Genomic DNA, 22,691 nt, shown 5'->3' on the forward strand with positions numbered 1-22,691 from the left:
TCGAGGGCCTTGCTGCGGATGCCGGCGTCGTGGAGTCTGGTGGCTAGGGTGCGGTGGGCGACGGTGTCAAATGCAGCAGAGAGGTCCAGTAGGATGAGGGCTGCCATTTCACCCTGGTCGAGGACGGAGCGGATGTCGTCAGGGGTGGAGAGTTAGGGCAGTCTCTGTGCTGTGGTTGCTTCGGAATCCGGTTTGAGAGATGTCCAGGTGATGAAGATGAGGTTTTCTAGCTGGGTGTTGATGGCCTTTTCAATGACCTTGGCTGCGAATGGAAGCAGGGAGATGGGCCTGAAGTTCTTGAGGTCCGTCGGGTCCGGGGAGGGTTTCTTCAGGAGGGGGTTGACTTTGGTGTGTTTCCAGTTGTCGGGGGAGGTGGCGGTCTCGAAGGAGCAGTTGATTGTCCAACGTAGTTCGGGGGCGATGGCAGAGGCGGCTCTCTGGAAGATGTGGTGTGGGCAGGGATCTGAGAGTGCTCCATAGTGGATGCTTTTCATGGTCTGTTTTCTGTCAGGAGCGGGATACATTTGAGCAGGGTCTGTTGGGTGGAGTCGCATGAGAGGGGAGCTGGAGCGGTGAGGTGGTCTTGGTTGTCAAAGCTGTCGTAGATCATCTTAATCTTCTGGTGAAAGAAGGTGCTGAGTCTGTGGCAGAGGTCTTGGGAGGGTGGGACGTCTGTTTCGCTGCAGGGATTCCTTGATGATGGAGACAAGCTCTTTGGTGTTGTGTGCTTTGGTGAGGATTCTGTCTTGGGGGGATTTCTTCCTTGTGGACTTGATGAGTTGGTGGTGTGCAGTGGTGGCTGCTTTGTAGGTGGCGCATGTTTCCAGGGTTTTGGGGGGGGGGGTGTTGGCGCAGTTCGTGATCCAGGGGTGGAGGGTGTGTGCTGCGATGTTTGTGTCTGACGTAGTCGGTTGTGGGGTGCTGACGAGGGCATAGGTGAGCTGTTCTTTGGTGACTTTGTTCCAGCTTCTGTGGGGGAGGTGGTGGGCGTGCTTGTATACAGTGTTTTCTTTTTTTTTTTTTTAAAGTGGATGAAGTGGTGATCGGTCATGGGGAATTCTGTGGTGTGGCTTTAGGAGATGCTGTTTCCTCCGGTGAAGATGGGGTAGTGTGTGTCTCGGTGTATGCGTGGGGGCGGTGACTAGTTTCAGTTCTATGTTGGCGAGGTTCTCTAGGAGATAGGCAGTGTTTGAGTTTGTGGTTATCCAGGTGGAAGTTTAGGTCTCCGAGTAGGATGTAGTCTGTGGATGCGAGGGTGTGATGAGGTCAGTGATTGCGTCGGTAAAGGGAGCGCAGGGGCCGGGCGGCTTGTAGATGAGGGCTCCGCAGAGAGTCGTTTTGGGATTGTTCTAGATCTGGATGTGAAAGTGTTCCATGAGGGTCGTTGTGTCGTCCAGGAGTGTGGTCATGGGGAGAGTACTATTGTGAACGACGGTGATGTCTCCTCCTGGACATATGGGGTGCTCCTTGTGCAAGATCTTGTATCCATTGGGAATGGCGGTGGCGAGTACAGAGTTGGCATTGGTCCAGGTTTCAGTGCGGAAGGTGACGTCGAGCGAGTAGGTGTTGAGGAGGCCCCAGATATCTATGGCGTGCTTGTGTAGGGAACGTAGAATGAGGAGGATGCAGTTGAGTAGTTTGTGAGATGTGATGTCCGGTAGGCTGGGAGATACTGCTGGGGTGCAGAGGTGGGTGAAGGTGCGGAGGCAGTGTAGACAGGAGAGAGGGCCGTGGGTGTTGGTCTGCGTTGAGAGCTGCCAGTTGTTGTGTCCGGGGTTGAGATCGTGGAGGGTGCTAAAGTTCTAGCAGAGGCGGGTCAGAGATCCAGGGTCCCTTGCGCTGGTCGCGGTCGGGAGGGGCAGGGGAAAATAAAGGAAAGAATGAGAAGTGAAAAGGAGAAAGGTGACAGAAGGGCAGAACGAAGGAAAGAGGAAAAGGGCACAAAATGAAAGAGGCAAGAGAGGCAGAGCAGAAGAGCAGAGTGCTCTCTCACCGGACCATCGGGGATGAGGCGCAGGCAGGAGTGTTGGATGGTGGTGGGTGGCCTCAAACACCCTGCAACACAGCTCATGGGGCAGCACTTCGTGGTGGAGCTGCGCAGGGGGAGAGCCGTCACACTGACAAGGTCAGATCCTGGTGCCCTTGGGTAATATTTGTGGGGGGGAGGGGGGGTGGAGGGATAACAGTACAGTAGGTCTTGCAGGCCTGGGTTTTCAAAGTTCATGATAACTAACCTGATGGTATGGTTTTACTATCCCCAAACATTCATTTATTACTTGAAATCTGCTAGGACGCCCAGTAGTAAAATGTCTGCTGTACCCCAGGACACATCATATGGTGGCTGAATGCATTTATGGGAGGATACCCTTCAAGTTCTGCCTTCCCAGCACTAGCAGGTTAGGGAGGACTGGAGTCCTGTAAAAAGGCATGGGAGTGCATTTCATAATCATAGAGTGCATAACTTATGAGTCAAAGGAGAGAAATCCTTTTGAACAGTGTGTCCCTGCTCTACAAGGTCAGTGGTGGAATATGCCACATTTCATATTCTCGGGACTAGTTTTAGCAGTGGAGCTATGTCCAGGTCCCAGCATAAATTTGGCACCGCAATTGGGATCATTGTTGTAAGTTATGGGATGGGGATTAATGCCTGTAGTCAGGGCTGTGTGTTTCTTCAAATACCAACACTGGGGGAGGGAGGGGGGTCACTCAGTCTCTTCAGACACACTATGATTTATTATTTGGCAGCTCCTGGTTATTTGCAGTGCACCCGGACAGACTGGCCCTTAACCTCTTGCTTCAGTTTACATAGAGCCTAATTGACCACCGGTGTGATGGGGCAGAAGCTCTTTTTTTTACCATCTACAGTGGGCCACTTACTCACTGGGCTGGGGGGGGGCACTTACTCATTGGGCTGGGGAGCCCATGCCTAGGGCCTGCCCTGATCACAATCAAGGAGGTTCAACTTAGTTTCTCACCAGCAACCTCAAGGTCAACAACGCTACTGAGGCCCAATCGCTTGTGTAGTTTTGTGTGAGTGGGAGGAGCTGTTGGTCCCATCCACCTCCTGCGGGGCCTGATGCACTCTCGCTACATCTTGCGGCAAGGCCCCGGGAGCAGGTAGGGGTCTTTTCTTTTTGTCAGCCAGCGGGCGACCCACCTCTCCACCTAGCTCGGGTCTCACTGCAGTACGCAAGGCTGGTGTTACCATCTCAGTAGGGTGCAGCCGGGGGGAAAAGCACGAGCAATCACCAATCTTACATTTAAGTTGCCAGATTTATCTATGTTTTAGGTGTGCGACCCTGTTTTAGGCCGTCAACTGGAGCCTCAGAAATCTAGGATCCTGCAGGATTTATTTGGGCTTTGGCAGAACTCTCCCAAGATGTGGCCACCATCTTAGGTAGTCAGAACATACTTGCAAACAAAACTTAACCTTGACCTCAACATTCCAAGTACAGACTGGAGTCCAACCTTTCTTAAAGTTATTGAGAGATATATCTCACTGCAACTTATGGCTTATGTTAATAAGCATCTCCTTGCAAATATTAAATCAGTCTTTCTATATGGGTGTATGTTTGAAACACTTGCATTTAAGACCTTTATCAGCTATTGGATGGGGGCAATTCCTATCTTTATAAGCTATTCGATCTCAAGGCAGCGTCTCACACAGCGGATCTAGGAACACTGCATGGGCTTTCGTCCTCAGTTAGTTCTGCTCCTTTCTAACCAATCCCAGTTCCGGGGTTTTTTCCGAGTAGTTACCATTCCTTATCCATGCTCATGATGACCTGTAACATACCTAGAGATTCCATCTTCGCCCCCAAGATATTCCACCTGTGTCTCCAACTCCTACGGTTGTTTTGAGGATTTGTGGTTCACCAGAATGCAGATTACAACCCACTGTACTTAAAACTCAACTTCCTAAACAGTATCATCGCTTTATGCACAATCCTTTCTCTCTCAACTTCAGTCCAACTTCAGTCTTGGATGGCAAATGGGATTCTGAAGCTCAAGCCCAAAAAAATAAGTTTCTTTACCAGACACTGAAATTTACGAAAAAAATAAACAATGTCTTTTTGTAGAAGATTGTTTCTCCATTCTCCCCCAACACACAAAAAGCATAACAATAGAGCTGTTAGGATACTTCGGCAACTGAATTAAAAGCAAGAAATCATCAGAAAAAGATTTTTGCACATAAAATCCAGTTGAAAGTAACCTAGATTATATTTCAGGACATTTCCGTTCCCCCTCTAAACATGCAGTCATAAATTTCCTGGAGCACTCTTATATGTCACCTGTTTTGCTTCCAAGCACCCAAAATTCTTATACCACCCTTTAAATGATGGATATATACTTCTCCACTTCTGAGCGATATCTCGTCGGACCACATTAGGTTCCACATCTTCCAATAGCCTATGATATCTTGTATCTGTATTTCGCCCCTAGTACGGCTGGTCTAGGATCAGCACCAGAGAAGTATTCACTCTGTTGTGTAATACCCTCAATATTTGTCACCAGAAACAATTTATCTTTAGTCACAGTATAGTACATGAAGGCACCTGTCCCCTTGTACACATTCTAACAAGTTTAATGATAAGGCAAAGTATCCAAAGGGCCTACGAGTAGTATACCCTATGTTGCACTATTTGTAATGGAATACGTCTAAACTCAACCCTAATGACAACTTCCCTAGGGTATGCAAATGCCTCAGTTTCACCCATTTCACTAGTGTGAAGGGCATTACTAGTAAGCATCTTGTACATAATGGACATAGCTTTGGCTGCCATGTTTACTTAAAAATAATCTTCACTCCAGTGGGGTAGACTTGATCCATGCGTCACCCAGCTTGTCATATTTACTCAAAAGCACAACACATTTGCATATATTTAAGAAACTGCTTCCAAGGCAGGCACAACTTCTGACCCAGTTGCAGAAATGTGAACTTTGCATCTTCGCCTCATATATCCCATATCCTTGAGATCCCATTAGGGCCAAAACTGGTCTTGGGTTGCTTGGGTTCCGCTTCAGAGAGGATCTGGCTTGGCAGTTCGAGCTGGACTGTTCTTATTGGAGCAAGGTCAAGACTGATTTGCACATGGCTGGGTCTAATCTGAGGTGGCGTGGTGTGCAAAATAATGATGGGCTGGAACGCTACCCTGAGCGCTTGCCAGTTGTAAGACTTATCGCAAGCATTCCTCCCGACACCGTCTGTGTGTTTCATAACCAGAAGTCCCATTCTCAAAATCCAGAGAACAGCCTCCTCCTTCATAGGATTTCACACCCATAGTGGGGCTTCCCATTACAACTTCCCTTTCCAGTCGGTGTTGGATCCCACCACACTCCACACTCTCATAACTACTTCTGTTGGGTTTGGCAGGGAAACTGCTAACCGTCTACCATATATCCTAAGGAGGAATCCCTTGTCCCCCATCTTCTATCTCGCCATCCAGAGCAAGGGTTCTTTCTGCGCTTTAAATGCCCATTATTGGACCACTGTTAGGTGTGCTGCTAGATAATGGGAACGCATATTCAGGAGAGACATTCCACCATCATACATTCGCATATACGAGGTATTCAACGAAATCCCTGACTCGCCCCCATCCCACAGGAAGCTACGAAGAATAGCTTCAGCCTCTCTCACAAAAGATATCAAGGACGAGAAAAGGAGGACCCAAGGACGTGGACTTGCGGCTAGAGCTGCCACTTTGCAAGTTGGAGACCCAGGTTCAAATCCCAGCCTGGGCGCATGACTCGTATGATTCTGGGCAAATCACAATCTCTCTGTGCCTAAACATGTGAAATATATTTGTGTAATCCTCACTTGATGTACAGGATCATGTAGATCGCCTCCCAACAAACATCCCCTCACGTAATGTACAGTAGTACCTTTGAGCTTTACAAATACCAATACACACAGAATAGGACATTCTGTAATGTATATGGAAACCTAAGAAGTTCTACGTTAAATAGTGCATCTCCTCTAAGCAGCGACAACTGAAGATGCATCAAGAACAAATATGATCCAGTGCTAGTCAATAAACAAAAGGATCTATGCTAGTCTCCATCCTTATTTCATAAAGAGAAGTCCTTCGGCTTTCAGTGCTTCCTCACCTTAACACAATCACCAGTGCCATAAGCAAAATCCAACCTAAATAATGCGATCGTCCACACATTGAAGAACTGCTGCCACACAACAACAAATTCAACTTTGGACTGGCTGAGGTGCATCAACCCTTGCTCATCCCTTTAAAAGCTACTCTCCATTACACAGCCAGAACACTTCCATCAACTAGAAAATGCAATCGCATTACCCCTGAATACACCACCTTACTAGGCCAAACCCTCACCATCTTGGGCAGGGAAAGAGGAGTTATAGGGAGAACACTCACAGAGATTCAAATAGCCCATGCTTAGCACCAATCCGTTTCTGGAGCGCCAACTTCTTTATGGAACTCTTCCTGTGGATCTATGGACCAAACATGTGTTGACATTTTTCAGATGGCAGCTAGATGCGCACCCATTCCGGCTTTACCGGACATACATTGTCCGCCAAGTATCCTGTTTCTCCTACCATCCCCTTAAACAATTAGTTACTGCTGAACTTTGTTGTATATGTTAATGAAATAAAAAGTGCAGGGCCAGATTAAGAGCTTTGGAGGCCCTAAGCACTTAAAAGATGTTGGTGCCCCCATATATCTAATTCAAAATCTAAACAATCATAAAGCGTAAGATAAAATGTTATTTTTTGAAGTGCAACAAAACATACAGTAAGATGGAAAATAATGCTTATTTTTGTATACCTCCACTTTATTTATAGGTTCAGCTGCACCAGTTGCAATTTTGCACCATATGGTCCAGGGTAAATCCAGAAATGGAAATTTTCTGTGGTGCCCTCTTCCCTTGATGCCCTAAGCATGTGTTTATTTTGCTTAATGGTTAATCCAGCCTTGGGAAAGTAACCTTCAACCCTCATTAGTGGACTCTGGGTCTCAGAGTGTGAGGAGGCAGGACACGCGTGCATATGGTTTCTAGTCTCTGCCTGTACAAACTCACTGCCACCCGAACACCCTTTTGGATACACTGTGGGCGTCGGTCATTTCTTCTGACGACAGCCCTCTAACCCTGCTTTGGAGGAGAATTTTTCTGACTTTTATCCCGCTCGCTCATGTTTTAAGAGGTCTCTACATTCCCTTTGTACTTCAGTAGTCTATACCTCTTAGTTTCCCTCTATGCCACCTCTTTCGACTTTGTCTCACATCTGCACCTCGACCCCCCCCCACGCTTTGCTCCATCGCGCTCACTGAGTCTCGTTTCCTTTTTCCCTATGCTTTTTACTGCTTTTCCTCTGATAGCACTCATCTTGTTGCCTAATTTTTCCCCCAACTATCTCCCCGCTGTCTCCCCCCCTCTTATTTCCCCATTGCCTCTTATCATTCCACCCAACATGGGTGACACATGTATTTGATTTCCCCCGTGTCCAGTGAGCACAGTCAGTTTCTACAAAACCTAGTCATCTTCTTGATCTGCAGATTGAGGCTCCACCCTCTTGAACCAGCACCAGTCAGTGCTCACCCCTCAGCAAGTGAAATGCAACAAAAGAGAGAGGGGCTTAAAACAGCATCTTGTTCCCTATGAAGAAAATGATCTGGAAGGAATGATCAGCCATCTATTTCAGTATCTCAGGGGCAAGGACACCGTGCAGGCAGCAGGCTTGTTAGTGTCTGTGTGCCTAGGACAAGGGGTTGTAAGAGAACATATTGGGAAGGAAAGCTCAGTATTACACGCCTTCCAGCAAGAGCAGTGGCAAAACCAGTAGGATTCAAGAGATTCTGCAGTAGGAAAGGAACCGCCAGAAAGCGGGGCGAGGGAGGCCTATGGCACCCCTTTCCTCACATGCCCCATGAGGTCAGGGTATTTTTACCCCGACCCCTCATTTCTTTTATTAATTCACTTTCGGAACTCGGAGACCATGTCCCGAAGTACTGCAATGGATGCCACAGGACATCATCAGGTTGTGGCCAGCCAATCATGGTTTACCTAGTCCTATTTAATGTGGCCAATCAGAGCATATCTGGCCACCAACACTCCAGGTATACCCAACTTTTTAATCCTTTCAAGACAACCCAGTGCAAATTGATTGAAAACTGCTGAACGGAATCAAGTTAAATAACGAAAAGCACGCTTTCCGAGTATAGTTCTAACGTTCTGCCAAATTTTGCGTAATTCTCTTCAGCCATTTTTTCTGTATCCCAAACTTTTCTATGTGAATAAACATGGAATATCAACATTTGGGACCCCACCTTTTCTTGACGGATCAGCGCAAGACTTTCCAGGAAGGAGTGGAGGTGGATGAATCGTTTTTTGGAAAGTTTCAAGAGGATTCGTCAAATGGTGCCAAACAAAGAATAGTTTTCCTTTGAAAACTCTCTGACCAAACTATATCTACTAACTAAAACACTAACTAAAACACTAACTAACACACTAACTAACACACTAACTAACTAACACACACACACCTTCTTCTGAAGTATTTTGTTTAAACTGAAGTAAAGTAAGAGAGAGGGAAGTGGTTTCACTTATAGCAAAAAATTGATAGCCACAAGAATCTATGTCGAAACAAAGGTACTTATGAAATGAGGAAAGGTGTGGAAACGTGATTCATTTGTTTGCTACAGGACACAGGATGGATTGCAGCAAAACTCTTACAAGCAAGTCCTGTAATCCTTGTCTCATGCTTAAGAAAATCTTCAGCAAACACTTTCATTGATTTAAGAAAATAAACTGTGTTGTAGTTGTTTATTTACAGACATTAAAAGCTGGATTAAAATGTGCACAGAAAGTCAAACCCTTAAGATAAACAATATAAAAACAAGATATATGTACAGCAACACTGAAAGCGGCCCCCTAAGGGGCAATAATAAGAGCTTCAACTCCCGCCTCCACATGGGTCTCTAGACTCGGTGCCTCAGAAGTGGACATGGGGAGCTCGGTGCTGGCCTCAGACAGGGTAGGCCCCTTCTCCTTGGCCAACAGGTTGTTTTTCTTCAAGAAGCAGGCCTCTTGGTAGGGTGGGCAGATAGGAGGCTGCGTTGGAGGTACATATGTGTACTCTTTGCCGGGCTCCAACTATGGAACAGGAATGGGAGAAGCACAGGTTTAGTTTGAATTGGGAAGTTAAATCCCCGACGTTGACATTGTCTAATGACCTTTCTCGCACCACCACCATTAAGGCATGTAATGTCAATGTCCTCAAAACTTCTGTCTATTTTGCCAAATGTCCTAGCTCTATTTGTGATGGAAACTGCACGTGCTTATACCAGAATAGTGTATCACACTTTGCTATTTGTTCTAGCAGCAGTAACCAATTCAGAACACATATGCATATTTTGTCCTAAGTCAAACATTATCGGAGAGTTCTGCGACAAAAACAAAATAAAAGATACCCTCAATTGAGTTTCCAAACTCTAGTGACCAAGGAAGCCCTCACTGTTAAGTACATTACAGCCAGGCAACTTTCAAGGGCCACTACAGCATGATATCTGTATTCACCGTGGGCCCCTGTACTTTTTACATTCGTCTTTCTTTTGTAAAGTCTAGGTTTGCAGTTCTATTTTTCATATTTACTACCTAATGACTTATCTGGTGAGGTGCTTCTCTGTGGGATTGCTATTAGTCTCTGACATATGCTGCAGTTTAGCCAACCAGAGCAGTGTGAGAGAGAACCACCTATATCATAAATAACACACGTCCCCAGAGAAACCACGCCACTCGATTTTGGATTTAACCTCTTTTTACAGAAGCAGAAATAAAGAAATTGTGAAACCCAAATGGGAACATTGTAAATAAAAAGTGAATCTGGAGTGGCCATTATGAAATACTCAAGACCCCAAAACTGTAAGTGAAGAGTTTCCTTTGCCGCCTCACCTGAAGGGGATACGTCTGGTCTGAATCATATGCACTCAGGTCCCCGCAGGCCAGGAACGGGACGATTACACGGTTTGGACCTTCCAGCTGGTTGAAATCCACGTCTAAGCACAGGAAAAGAACCAACAAGACCTCAGAATACACAATGAACAGCTAGAGCCTTAGTCTCAATATAAACATGAGACACAACTGTACAAGCGGAGGGAGGCGGGCATGATTGAGCAAAACACCAATCAGACACACTAACAGCCACATTGAAACGCATCACCACAAGCACAACTCCAAGAGCACAGCGGAGGATTTGTAAAGATCTCTTCAGAAAACAGTGTCAGGCAACGCTCAGCATTCTCTCTGGCCATAAACTCTTACCCAACTCTGTAAGTGTCGAAGGTCACACCACTCAGTCACCACAGCAAACTTTATTTTACCTTTCAGGGCAATCCAAATTAGTTGTAAGCTTAAGTGGGATGGTGCTTCAGACCTACTCCCTGGAGATGACACTCTGAGTCAGACTACGGCAAAACATCCACCCTTGCTCAAGGAACCTCACTAGAGTTTGGAATGCGGACTTATTCACGTCCATAGCCTTGCCAGATGTTTCCATTTAAAGTTCTTCAGTATACAGGCTCAGAAATGGGAAAGAAAGCCGTACATTTCAGGTGTTTGTTACAAATTTCAAGAAACAGAAAGACTGGGCTAATAGTGAGAGGTCACCCTCAAGAGCGCCACTGGGAGGAGTGATTGCCCTTGTGAAAACAGAGGGGGCAGGTCTTTGGACTGGAGCAGGTGTTCACCTGTGGAACAGGCGACAGCTCCTCCCATTGGGGAGCATCAATCTGGATCATCAGTTTGAGAGAAAAGGGTCTCTTTTGAGCAACATGCAACAATACGCTTGACTGCTCCACCTGCATTCACTAAAGAGAGTGCATTCGACTGGTGTATTGAAGACTATGGCTAGAAGTCAAAGGGTGATGTGAGGTCATTCACATGTCATTGATTGTTCAAAGACTGAGCTGTAGACTTACTGCAGGACACCACACTTATCTTTGTTCCCGCTAAGATGCCCTTAGCGGGAACAAAGATAACTGAGCTGAGGACCACGAAAAGACAAAGGAAACCAACTGTGAAGCAATTTACCCCTCAGTACCCAAAAAATCTTCTAATTTAGTGCCTCTGATACTTGTAAGTTCCATTCTCCACAGGAGCAACCCAAGGTGAAGTGCCAGTGGCCCTTGAATTCATACATTCACTACTATAAGCACACCAATCCTTGAGGAAGAACACAGAGGCTTTAACGCGTCTTACCATAGCAGTGGTCGAGGAGGGGGTTGGACATGTTTGGCACATAGCCCTCAGGAGGGGAGTAACCTCGGCACACAACAAAGGCCTCTGGAGGAGCAGGAGAGATAGACAGAATGAGACACAAACCAAGGGCAGTTTACTTACTACATACTTTATATTGATCCACGCACTGCTCCAGTAAATGGATGTAGAGATAACTACACAAGGTCGGCCAACGTTTGATATAAACAAAACAGTAACATGTTCTAGTGCATTGCACTTTTGCATGCATTCACCAATACACAACGCACAATTTTCACCAGCAGGAGATGGAAAGTTCCCCATAAAGCGAAAGTGTCCAAAGAACAGTCCCACTCACGAGTGCCAGGTGAGCTTTCATAGTAGAAGTTTTGCTTTATGGCATTACTCTCTAGTCCAGGTTGCCTTATTTGCAGGAAGTGCCACTGTGGCCATACACAATTTCTACAGACCCCCGTTTCCTATTTGTGAATTGAGACTATGGGAAGTGGAAGCACATCTAATAAGTGCATTTGTGTATTTCTGTGGTAACCCCAGCCCTGCTCCTCCAGACATGCAACTGCATCACTAACTCAGCTCCTTACCCTGCATTGGCCTGTAGCCCCCATGGCTCCTAGGCAGGAAACTGCAAGAGCAGGATAAGAAGTCACCACGGAGAGGCAGAGGTCAGTGCAAAAGGAAGAGTGAGCTGGGAAGTGGTGGACACAAAGAGGTAAGTGAAAGTCTGATCTCTTTCCCCTTAGGTGAGGTTGGAGCAGGGTAGTCTTAGATGAGCAGAAATGAAATATAAATGATGAGAGGCCTGGCACGGGCTTCTAAAAAAAATCAGGTACCACAGAGTAGCTGTGGAAAACTGAAAGCGCTTGGGAGTGGACTGAGCTGAAGTGAGAGTTGGGAAGAGTGAAGGGGCATTGGTAGAAAATGTGAGCGTGTGGTGAAGATTTCAGGGTGAAAAGATCGGTGTAGAAAGAGCAACAATAAGGGATTAAGATACAGTGGCAGGCTCAGTAGCTAATTTTTCATTGCTATTTTGATCTTGCACCATTTCTCCAAGCTGCTTCATCAGCTCCAGCTGGAAGCTTTCTCTAGCACTATACAAGCACTAACCAATGCTGGAGTTTCGGCTGCTGCGGGGTTTAGCGCATGTCACCTCCCCGAAGAAAATCTTTAGCTGGGAGTAGAGCAAAGTCACATCCTTTCCACGGAAGATCTAAAAAAAAAAAAAGAAATTCAAAAAAGGAATGCAACAATGGTGGAGAAAAGAGACAGGTAGTTAGATTTGCATTTAGAGATGCACAGAGGAGAAAGACAGATATGAAAGTGGAAAACATAAGAGCAAGTGCTTAACCCACCCTGGACTCACCTTGGCCACAAAGGTGCCCCCGCTCTTCAGCACGTGCGTGGTAATATTCAGGGCCTGAGTGGGAAAGGAAGAAATCTGATGACACCAAAGCCTGATCAAACTGAAGCCAAGAGGCATCGCCTGAGTGTTGTGTTAGTGAGCAGTGCTTAGTTCCTTACTGTTTTTCAAAGTTTAGCACTTGGGTTGGTCTCCAAAGTTCTGCATGCTTAAATGATGTTCTCTTTAGAAAGTTATTTAATCTTCCTTCGCCTACTCTCCTTAACTGCAAGTTACGGATAGTATACGAGAAATCGAAGCACTAAAGGTTGGATGAATTTGGTGAGGGAGTGGAGGAGGTTTCAGACAAGACTAGGGCATTGCTCATGGATCCAAAAACTTCAACCACACACTTCAAGAGACCATAAGCAGAGTTCCCGATGAAAACTCACCTTCGCTATAATTACCTGGCTCTCTGGGGCGGGGGGAGGGGACCGCTAAAAACCTTGATGAAGTTTAAATCTCAACAATACTGGAAACGTTTTGTCAAAAGGGCCAAATGCTTGCCTCTGTGATTGTGGATCATCATTGTAAGTCATAGGAGATCACCTTGTCCCCATGGATTGTGTCATTATTTGTAGATCTGCATGGAGGCTGGTTTGGACCTCTGAACAGTTCCACATTTAAGATGCCTTACCCTAATAGCCTGAAACCATGTTAGTTAACTAATTGGCAAATATGACTTCTTTATAAGTCAGCAGTAAATGCAATTACAATACAATACAGTGCAGGCTGCCTACAGACAAAGAACCATAGCGAACCAGTATTGAAGCTTTCGCCTTCCACATTGGGAACAAACCTGACAGACATGTCGCACTTCAGATTGGGTTTGGCTGCCTAAAATTAAACTCAGCCGCTGCTGATCGGTTCTTCCTGATCCCTACATTTGGTTGATGGTAGCAGGGGGAGAATGTTAGGACTAGGGTTTCTGTTGTGCTAAGTGAGGAAGTTTCTAGTTCTGGCTATCCTTTTTGTCTATCCCCGTTGCTTCCTCATAAATGCGGATGACAGCGTAGTGCAGAAACCTCACACTTCATTGTACCTGTACTGTGAATGCTCCACTTTGGAAACAACCCTAGTGGGCTGTGTGGGACATAAGATAACCAACCAGAACTGGTTCTAAAGTTTGAGACACTGGACTCCCATCTAGAAAATTTACATAACCCAAACCACCCCACATTGTTCAAGTTCCAAGTCCTTTATGAACACGTAAGGGAGTGCTGTGCAGAGTACCTGAAGGGCTGGTGTGTGACCAGGCCCGACAGCTGCCCGACAGTCAGTCTTCCTGAAGTGTGGAAAGGAACATCACCAGAGATCTGCCCTTTGACGTGGAGGAGATGAGGATCTACATAGTGCATAGAAGCCTGCGTCCTTAGAACAAGGAAGGAGTCTGGCTGGCCCTACTGGAATAGAGATTGTCAAAGAGGAGAAGCCCAGCAGGTCCCAGGGACTGAAGAATACCCAGAGGAAGTGGGCAACCTGAAAGCAAAGCGAGGAGCAGCCCGGGCTGCAGATGGTCTCCCAGTTTCTGCTACAAGGTTCCTTTGTGAGCAGATTAGTCTGATCAGGGCTAACTGCTTGCATTGGCCTTATATGGGCTACAACTGCCTGCATCTGGCTGATCAGGGCTGCAACTGCCTGCAGCAGCCCGATCAGGGCTTCATATGGCATGGTGACTGCAATGGCTAATTAGAGCTATGACTGCCCCGGTGACTGATGGCTTGGCCTGGCCTGTACCCGATTCAGCCGAATAGCACTGTTGGGACTAACTCTAATCTTGTGCCCAGATGTAGCAGCAACTGGGCCTGTGCATAACTTGACAAACGGATGCTTTTTTTCGTCAAAGCGTCCCATGCCGCGGTTTCACTTTAATGTTGGCCACGCCCCTTTCTTTAGATGCTGCTTGTCTAAAGAAAGGGGTGCGGCCTCGATGAATGTGAAAGCGCCGCATGGGCGCTAGTACACAAACAAATATTTGCAATACAATAGGTCTAGCATTTGCGAGAGTTTAAGTTATTGCATTGCCAATAGCTCAAACTCTCCTAAATTCAAGACCCATTGCATTGCAAATGCTTGTTTGATTTATCACTTGGTCCCCAATTGAAATTTACTGTTGTTTGTACAACGTTAGTCATTTAAATTGCTTTTTAAATACCTTTCTCAGTTTGATGTTGCTGCACGTCCACGTGCACTTTTCTCCAAGGAAGGTCATGCTGCTAGTGCCCATCTACTAACAGTAATATCAGGATTGCCCACAGAAACCAGCATTTTCTTTTAGAAACTGGATTCTTTTTGACTGTGTGGGAGCTTAAACCACAACAGTGGCATCTCTTGTTGATAATTTAACAATTCAGTTTACAACAGTCACATTTAATAGGACTCAGACACTAGTGCTCTACTTAAGATTTAAAGACATAATTTAAAATATAGAAAATTAAATGGACCTGTGTGTTACTTTTCAGTAGCTTGAACTTACCGCCAGCAGGAGCTGTGCCTGGATGTATTCATCAATGTCATGAAGTCCAGTCACTGAAAGAGATGTAGAAAGAGCATAACAGCCATTGGACTGCGCACCCCCCACACCCACACCCACACCACAACAACAGAATAAGAGATCGGTTTGCCATTGGAATCACCCAGTCGAGAAGAGCGAAGAACAGTTTGGGGTTCATGAGAAGTGACAATCGTGCTCACTCGGGTATCCTTAGTAAAGCTTGGACATCAAAATCCAGAGCAGGACAGGCCAGTTTCTCTCTTTTTCACAGACCTGCGTTGTTCCACCCCATCCAACCCAGGTTCGCCCTACCACACCAAAGCCTCACATCCTGCTCCAGCAGGAAGCTGGTGAAGGAACAAAGCAAATGTGTGCACTTAAATGTATTCCTCTCCCAGCCTGGCTGACACCAGTTGCTGGACTGTGAACAAGAACATCGAATGAGTGCAACGTAGCGCATGAATGTTCTCCATGCACAGTCATATCCAGTTGTGTTTTGAGACCAAGTGTCTAACTGTAAACCAATCTGAGCTGCTGAAAGGTCTGGTTCTGTCCAATAAAAATGAACTGCCCTGGCCACAACCAGATTGTACACAAATCCTACTCAGGAGGACGGGTTGTTTGACCCGATGCCCAATGACAGCACCTGGGCCTCTTAACCCATTGTGAAGTAGAATCCCTCTATACCGTAAACTTGAGTTTCAGGCAAACCCAGGCGATAATCATTTAAGAAAGATACAATTCGACAGGAGAATGGCTTTCAAGATGTACACACGAAGAATGGGGTTTATCATCAATCCTTCCTTGTGAGAATTGACTACTCAACACTAAGAACTTTCTCAGGGACAAGTGTCACAAATCTGGGAACCAAACTGGTGCTAAGCAAAGCAAGAGGACATATTTACTGATTACAGGGAGTAGAAACCTTCTTCCTTTTAATTGCCAAAGGCTAACTCGTCAGTTCATTTAAGAAGTAAAGATGCACAGGAGACTCTTTTTAATCTCAAGGGAAGTCCACAAAAGCTCAACTCTGTCCAGTGCGGTCGATGTAATATGACACAGCACGCCTGGGATTGAGCCCAACCGCCTTGGTTGCATGTGAACGAGAGAAGACAGAGGATTAATAGTTTGAGGTATATGAAATGTAAAAACCACCTTGGGTATGAAGGATGGGTAGGGGCAAAGATCCAACTTATCCAGGTAGAAGATCTGAGGTGTGGATTAACTGATAGCGCCAGAAGTTCACCAAGCATTCAAGTAAATGCCACCAAAAGAACTGTTTTTAGAACAGGAGTAGAGCGCTCAAACAGAGATACCATAAAGAAAGGCAAAACAAGGCCCAAATCCCACTGAGGAACAATAAAGGGAGTGGGAGGAAACAAAAGCAAACGAGTAAAGCAAACCTTTCAGAAACCACAACACTAATGGCGATCTAAACAGGTGGATTATGAATACACATAGATAGACATGGCTGCTACATTGCCCCCAACAGTGCCACCACCAGACCTTGCTGAACTGAGAGACAATGCAAATCCTAAGATGTCAGAAAGGTGAAATTTCGAGGTCAACATAAAAGGATTTAGTAACACACTTCTGGGCCACCATGCATACCTCTGTGAACTCATCAGAAAGGCAACAGGATTCTAAGTGGCGAAGTGGAATCTCCACCCCTGCAGCCGCAGCAATGGGGATTGGAAGAGAGAACCTGACCACCTTGCTGCAAGAGCAGGTCAGCACTGAATGGGAAAGGGAGTGCCAACAGATTTGGTGATCTAGTCCGGGGTGTTTCGAATCAGCAGTGCCGATCTTTACACAGTACTTCAGACAGAAATGTGAGCAACAGGCCCGAGACCAGTTAAACCTGAAGGCATCGCCCATTGAAATATTCAGAGGGAAGAGTGTGACATAAAACCAAAGACACTTCTTGTTCTGGGATGTCATGAAGAGACCCATTACTGTAAACCCCAATCTGAAACAGCTCAGCCCAGTCACTTCGGGTGAAGCTTCCAATCATGGTCCTCCAGTGACAGGTGACTCCGAGCATCTGGCCTGACACTGAGGGAGTGTCCTAGGTGAGACACTACTGCAAAGATCCCCCATGTTGCTAGGCCAACTTCCACAGGCAAATCACTTCCCATCATAGGGCCCACAGCGAGACACCAGCCTGTCTTGATATAATGGATAGTGGTAGTATTGTCCATCAGAATGTATACGTTGGCCCAATCTCCCGCCTCCGCGATTGAAGGGAGAAAAGCCAGCAGGGCAAGATGGTATGCCCGCAGCTCAAGCACATTTTGTGCAGATGATGCTTGATAGGGACCAATGGTCCTGTGCCATTTGTTGCCAAATAAGCATCCCAGCCAGAAGTCATCCATGACCACGCCAGCCTGAATCTGGGGCGATTATGGGTGAGTGCTTCAGAAGGTTGGAGGAGTCCATCTACAAGTGCAGATCCTGAAGCAACAACTGGCAAGTCTACACCTGGGCCTTAGACTTCCTTGGTGTTATAGCCACTGCCACCTCAGACACCACTGGAGGGCTCTCATCCGCTTTCTGGCAGGCAGCACCAGCAGGATGCATAAATCAGGCATACAAAATGCAAGTCAGGGATCCCAGCTTGTGTCAGACATCTGAATTCATATGCTATATCCCCCGAGGAGGGAAAACCTTCAAACACAGCTCTAGTAAAACTCTGCCTCTTCATGGGAGCAAGGTGAGACTTCTGGGTGTTGATGGAAAATCCGAGAGCATGGAGAAGACTCATCGTCCACTGGAGATGTTCCTGTACCAGCATCAGAGGCTCTGCCTTCAACTAGTCATCCAAGGATGGAAATACATGGACTCAGGATCTCCCCAACGGAGATGCTATGACCACCAGCAGCTTCGTAAGGAAGCTTGGGGCTTTTGTCAGTCCAAATGGGAGTGTTGGGACCTCCACTGCGAACCTCAAGTAGTGCCTGAGGAAGAGGAGAATTAGAAGATGCAAACAAGTGTCCTGAAGACCCCGAGACACCAATCAATCTCCCAAATTTAAGGCCAACAGGCCCTTCCTCGTGACACCATATTTAACCTGGCCTGCCTGATGAACAGGCTCACAAGGCAGAGACCCAGGATAGGCACAGGCGTGCATCCTTCTTAGGGACCAAGAAGTAAAGCAAGGAAAATCCTGTGCTCCTCTTTTATGGCCCATATTTCCAGGAAGGCAAGGACTATCTCGTCAAGGATCGAGGCGAGTATGCTCTGAAAGGGGTGGGGGAATATTCTGGGACGGACAGGAAGGGAAGGGCATTTTTTGTGATTACCCCCTGATGTGTGATAAAACAGAACTCCTTCCCAAGCACCGGAAGAATGAGAAAGTGGTAGTCAGCTGAAGAACAGAGGACTCTGGTTTCATCTCTTAAGGCACCAGAGGTAGCCTTATATCAATGACTAACCGAGCATCGAGTAATGGTGTCAAGACTCCAAATGGCGAAAGGAAAAGAGAGGCTTCCTCAAGGAAGCCGACTTTTCATTACCAGGGCGCTTCTTGTGTTTTTTTTGTGGGAATAACTCTAGAAAGAACGTTCCTTGAAAGGTGATTTCTCTTTGGAAGCGGGAGTTATGTTAAAAACATTTATATAGCGTACAAATACCACTGGTCTCTTGGCGCTTATGCAAGGGTTACAATACCATTTACTGCCATGCTGGTTTACAGTTGTGTCAGAAACTGAAGAAGCTCTGCTTCTTTCTTCAGACTGTTCGGTAACCCATTTCAGACCCGAGGTATCCAAACTGAGAATTTCTGGCCGCCCGTGGCTGCCTTGTTGAAATGGGGACAGGTCAGTAAAATCACTCCTGAGTCCACTTGTACATCTCCAAAATGCTTGGCCTCATGCGCCCCGATGGCTTTCGGGTGCCCGGATGCCAAACAGTCCCAACGCCAGGCACCACAGTGACTCTGGCAGTGATGGGGGGGTCTGGTATGAAAATCGAGTTACTCACCATCTGGGGCTCCATCACACACCACCAGGTCTGCTACTTGTCCTTCAAAATGCCGAATGATCTCCTGCGCGGTGGACACCTGCAAGGAAACAAAGTTCAGACATTCCAGGCAATTCCAGCTATATATACTTCCACGTTTCACAATGGGTGGCCTCGGCCTCTCAATTTTAAATCCTCTGGAAAGGCCAGGAAGCTAAATATTTAAAAGGTTCAGTTGCTACTGGTAGAGAAAAAAGGTATTGTTTCACATATCAATTAAAAGTCCATTGGCAATAATAGTATACAGCCACGCCCCGTGGGTTTCCATCCACACTTTTCCATTGGTTCTCATCCACCCATCTACCCAGTTTTGTTCTTACCACCAAACAGCTCATGTTCCCATGCTGGCACTGGCTTTATTCTAACACCCAATGAGACCCTCTCTTTACTGAGACGCTGTGCCCCTGGACCAGCAAGACCTTAAACCTGGCTCCTGTAATGTTCACCCAGATTTTAATCCATCAAGCCTCTGCCGCGCCTCACACTGGTCCTCATCCCAACTACACTACCTCTGTTCCTGCTCTGTCTCTTTCCAACTCCAGGGCCATTTCATTCCCCACTTCAGCTCCATTTCCTTCCATATTCTAGTTTCATCTACTACCCTCTTTCAGACTCCCACTCAATTCCTGATCAGACTCCTGCTCCCTTCACCATCAGACTTCTGCCCTTTTCCTCATCTGAGACTGCCCTCACCACGTCCGACTGCCGACCACTTCTTCAGATTGCCGCCGCTACTTTTGACTAATGCCCTCTATCTACAACCTACTTCTTGCCCCCATTTTTTGTTCCGCCATCCCATTCTGCTCCTTACCTCACTCCCACGCCATTCAAACAACCAGTGCTTTGCCCTTGTGACTCCTGCTGGTTTACCCTTCTGACTACCACAGCCTTGCCAACATTCGCCTCCATTTCCAACCCATTTACTTTACATCCTGTTCCTGCTCTGTACCACATCTCACTCTGTTTTCCATCCCACTCGGTCTCCTTCCAGACTCCAGGCCCATTTTCCATTCGGAGACCTGCTTCTTTCACCATCTCACTTTGTTCCACATATCACTCACTCCTTCCAAACTCATTTGTGTTCCTCATCTGACAACCATTCAGTTTGCCTATACACACACAACTCAACTTCGGTTCTGTTCATCTTTCTGATTCCAGCTTCGTTCCCCCTCCTATTCCCTTCTCCATCCGAATGCATTCACTTCTTCAAGCCCCATTCTGTTCCTGTATCTGAGTCTTGACCATTCCTTTTTCCAAGAACCACACTGTTGTCCTTTCAGAGACACGCTCCATAGCCCATCCAGCTTTTGTTCCATTCCTCATCTAACTCCCCCTCCCCCTCCAGCTTCTGCTCTACCTCCTTCCTGACTACAGCACTGCTCCCCTCTTCTGCCCCCATTACCAACTTCCTGACTACAGTCCCAATCTAGCTCCACCTTCCTGGCTTCCATGCTCTGACCACATTCTACTGTGCGCTCTCATCCCCAACCCACATACTCCTCTTTCCAATTCATATAAAGATGTTCTATAATGTTAAAGCGAAATGGGGTTTAAAAAATTATTCAGTGATTTTACCATGTATGTTTTTATTTGAAATCATACTTTATTTGCAGGTAGTAATGCATAAAAATAAAGTGGAGTCTATTTGCCCCAAAAGTACTCGAGGCAGCAGCCGAGCCTTCCCATGTAGCACAGTGCAAAGAAGGCCACCTACTCGGAACTGCTCAAAGAAGCCGCAAGGACAACAGAATATGGCAGAGTTATGAATATATTGTACAGGTTCTTGGGTGCAGTAAAAGTCCAGTTCGAGAGATGTTGATATAGTACTCACTCACTAATCAGCAAACCGTGTTAGTCTAAAACACTAGGGGACAAATGATAAAATGGGAGTAGTTAACAACAGGAAATACCAACTGTACCTTTGTAATGTCTCCCTGGATCTGGATCACCCCCGGCAGGGGTGCCATTGCTTGCAGGTCAACGGCCACAATCTTTACCTCTGAACTCTTTCCATTGGTCCCCCTGGAACAAGAGAACCAGACTTGAAATAAACCTGAAATGAGTGGGTGGCTAATGCTCAGAGTAACATATCAATGCATTCCGAACAACAATGACCTAAAACCAGACCATTTGCTTTAGGTCTTGTCTCACTTACTTGAGCTTTCGACTGAGAACTTGACTCCAGCTTCCAGGCGCTGCACACAGATCGACGGCTCTCTGCACACCTTTGAAGTAAAAAGAAAGCTCAGCTTTGTGGGACAGTAAAGGCACAACAGTCTACATCACAACTCAACAGCCTATGATCAATCTGGCACTCATCCTCGGGCATATATCCTGAACAACTGGATGACTAAAGCACATTCGCCTAGGGTTTACATCTCCCACCATGACGGATGTATCTCTTTATGTACCAGAATATCTTAGAAGTCTGATCATGGAGGCCTTGGGATATTAAGGGATTGTAAATTCCGGCTACCAGAAGCAAATAACCAAGACTAATGCATGCTTGCAGAAGCTGAAATGAACACCTGCGGGATCATGGAAAGTCCAATGCACTGTCTGTTTCGACTGACAACTAATGAACACACCAATACTCTACATGTGTGACCACGGATGTAGAACTTTGAGAAAAAGATGTTTTATGGAACTGGAACCATGGATTGATGCTGCATTATGTGAGTGTAAAACAGCACACCACACTCCCTGGACCAACGTATCATAGGCACATTTCCCTTTGTAATTTTACGCTTGTCACAGCAAGCCTGTCAAAGGAAACTAAAATTGGGATTACATTCAGTTTGTTCCTTATTTCCCTAGCTTTGCCAGTGACAAAGGCACAATCTGCAAACAATGTAATGATATGTACGATTATACTATAGAACCATTTTCTTTATTCAGTCTAGCAGAATAAATGTTGGACTGCACCAGCTTACCCTGAAAAAGTTGGAATTCCTCGTCCAACTGGAGCAGCTTGAAGGCGCTGCGTGCCCGCCAGCCCTCCTCTTTGGCGAGACGGTAGTAAATGTCTCGCTTGTCTTTGGAAGAGCGGCCCATCCTCTCTCAGCACCACCTGCAAAATACCAGAATATTCCTTATTAAACATATTCTGCTGGGTATGGAGTACAAGCAAACATGTCTAATGTTGAGTGTTTGAACTGTTTAAAACAACATTCTACAAATTAAGGCACTTTCACGTGCTCATGAAAACAACTTTAGTGAAATAATTTCTTCTTTTGAGGGATAATCATTGGAATGGCAAATAGATTCTTGAGGAAATAGCAGAAAGTAGAGATGAAATTAGAGGAAACTAAAGAGCAGTGTCATAGCTGTTTCAATAATTATACCAAGTAACAGACTATCTGCCTTCCACTGTTATGGGGGATAATCTATCCGTGGAAATTTAAATCAGGCGAACCTAGAACAATGCCTGTAGAAAACTGGTCAATTAAGGGGTTTCGCTGCAGTAGTAAGTAGTATCGTCACCAACAGGGTTAGCAACCAAACAGGACCAGCAAGCACTACTAACCATGGAAACAT

General features: G+C 46.1%; 1 protein-coding gene across 3 annotated transcripts in view; it reads right to left on the reverse strand.

The window, feature by feature from the left end:
- Positions 1–8,779: 8,779 nt before the first annotated feature.
- FTSJ1 (FtsJ RNA 2'-O-methyltransferase 1) overlaps positions 8,780–22,691 on the reverse strand; it is a 38,118-nt gene continuing 24,206 nt past the window's right edge. For 2 of the 3 annotated variants that reach the window (XM_085629665.1, XM_085629666.1), the window contains exons 2-11: positions 22,088–22,224; positions 21,310–21,379; positions 21,074–21,176; positions 19,116–19,194; positions 15,117–15,169; positions 12,605–12,658; positions 12,349–12,451; positions 11,227–11,310; positions 9,922–10,025; positions 8,780–9,123 (exon numbers count right to left, since the gene is read on the reverse strand). In XM_085629665.1, coding sequence (XP_085485791.1) covers positions 8,902–9,123; positions 9,922–10,025; positions 11,227–11,310; positions 12,349–12,451; positions 12,605–12,658; positions 15,117–15,169; positions 19,116–19,194; positions 21,074–21,176; positions 21,310–21,379; positions 22,088–22,208 — 993 coding nt within the window. In that variant the 5' untranslated portion in view covers positions 22,209–22,224 and the 3' untranslated portion in view covers positions 8,780–8,901. Of the gene's footprint in view, positions 9,124–9,921; positions 10,026–11,226; positions 11,311–12,348; positions 12,452–12,604; positions 12,659–15,116; positions 15,170–19,115; positions 19,195–21,073; positions 21,177–21,309; positions 21,380–22,087; positions 22,261–22,691 lie in introns of all 3 variants that reach the window. The other variant, XM_085629667.1, reaches the window with a different exon arrangement.

The sequence above is a fragment of the Triturus cristatus genome, chromosome 10, assembly GCF_964204655.1.
Source record: "Triturus cristatus chromosome 10, aTriCri1.1, whole genome shotgun sequence".
In the NCBI taxonomy this organism is placed as follows: domain Eukaryota; kingdom Metazoa; phylum Chordata; class Amphibia; order Caudata; family Salamandridae; genus Triturus; species Triturus cristatus.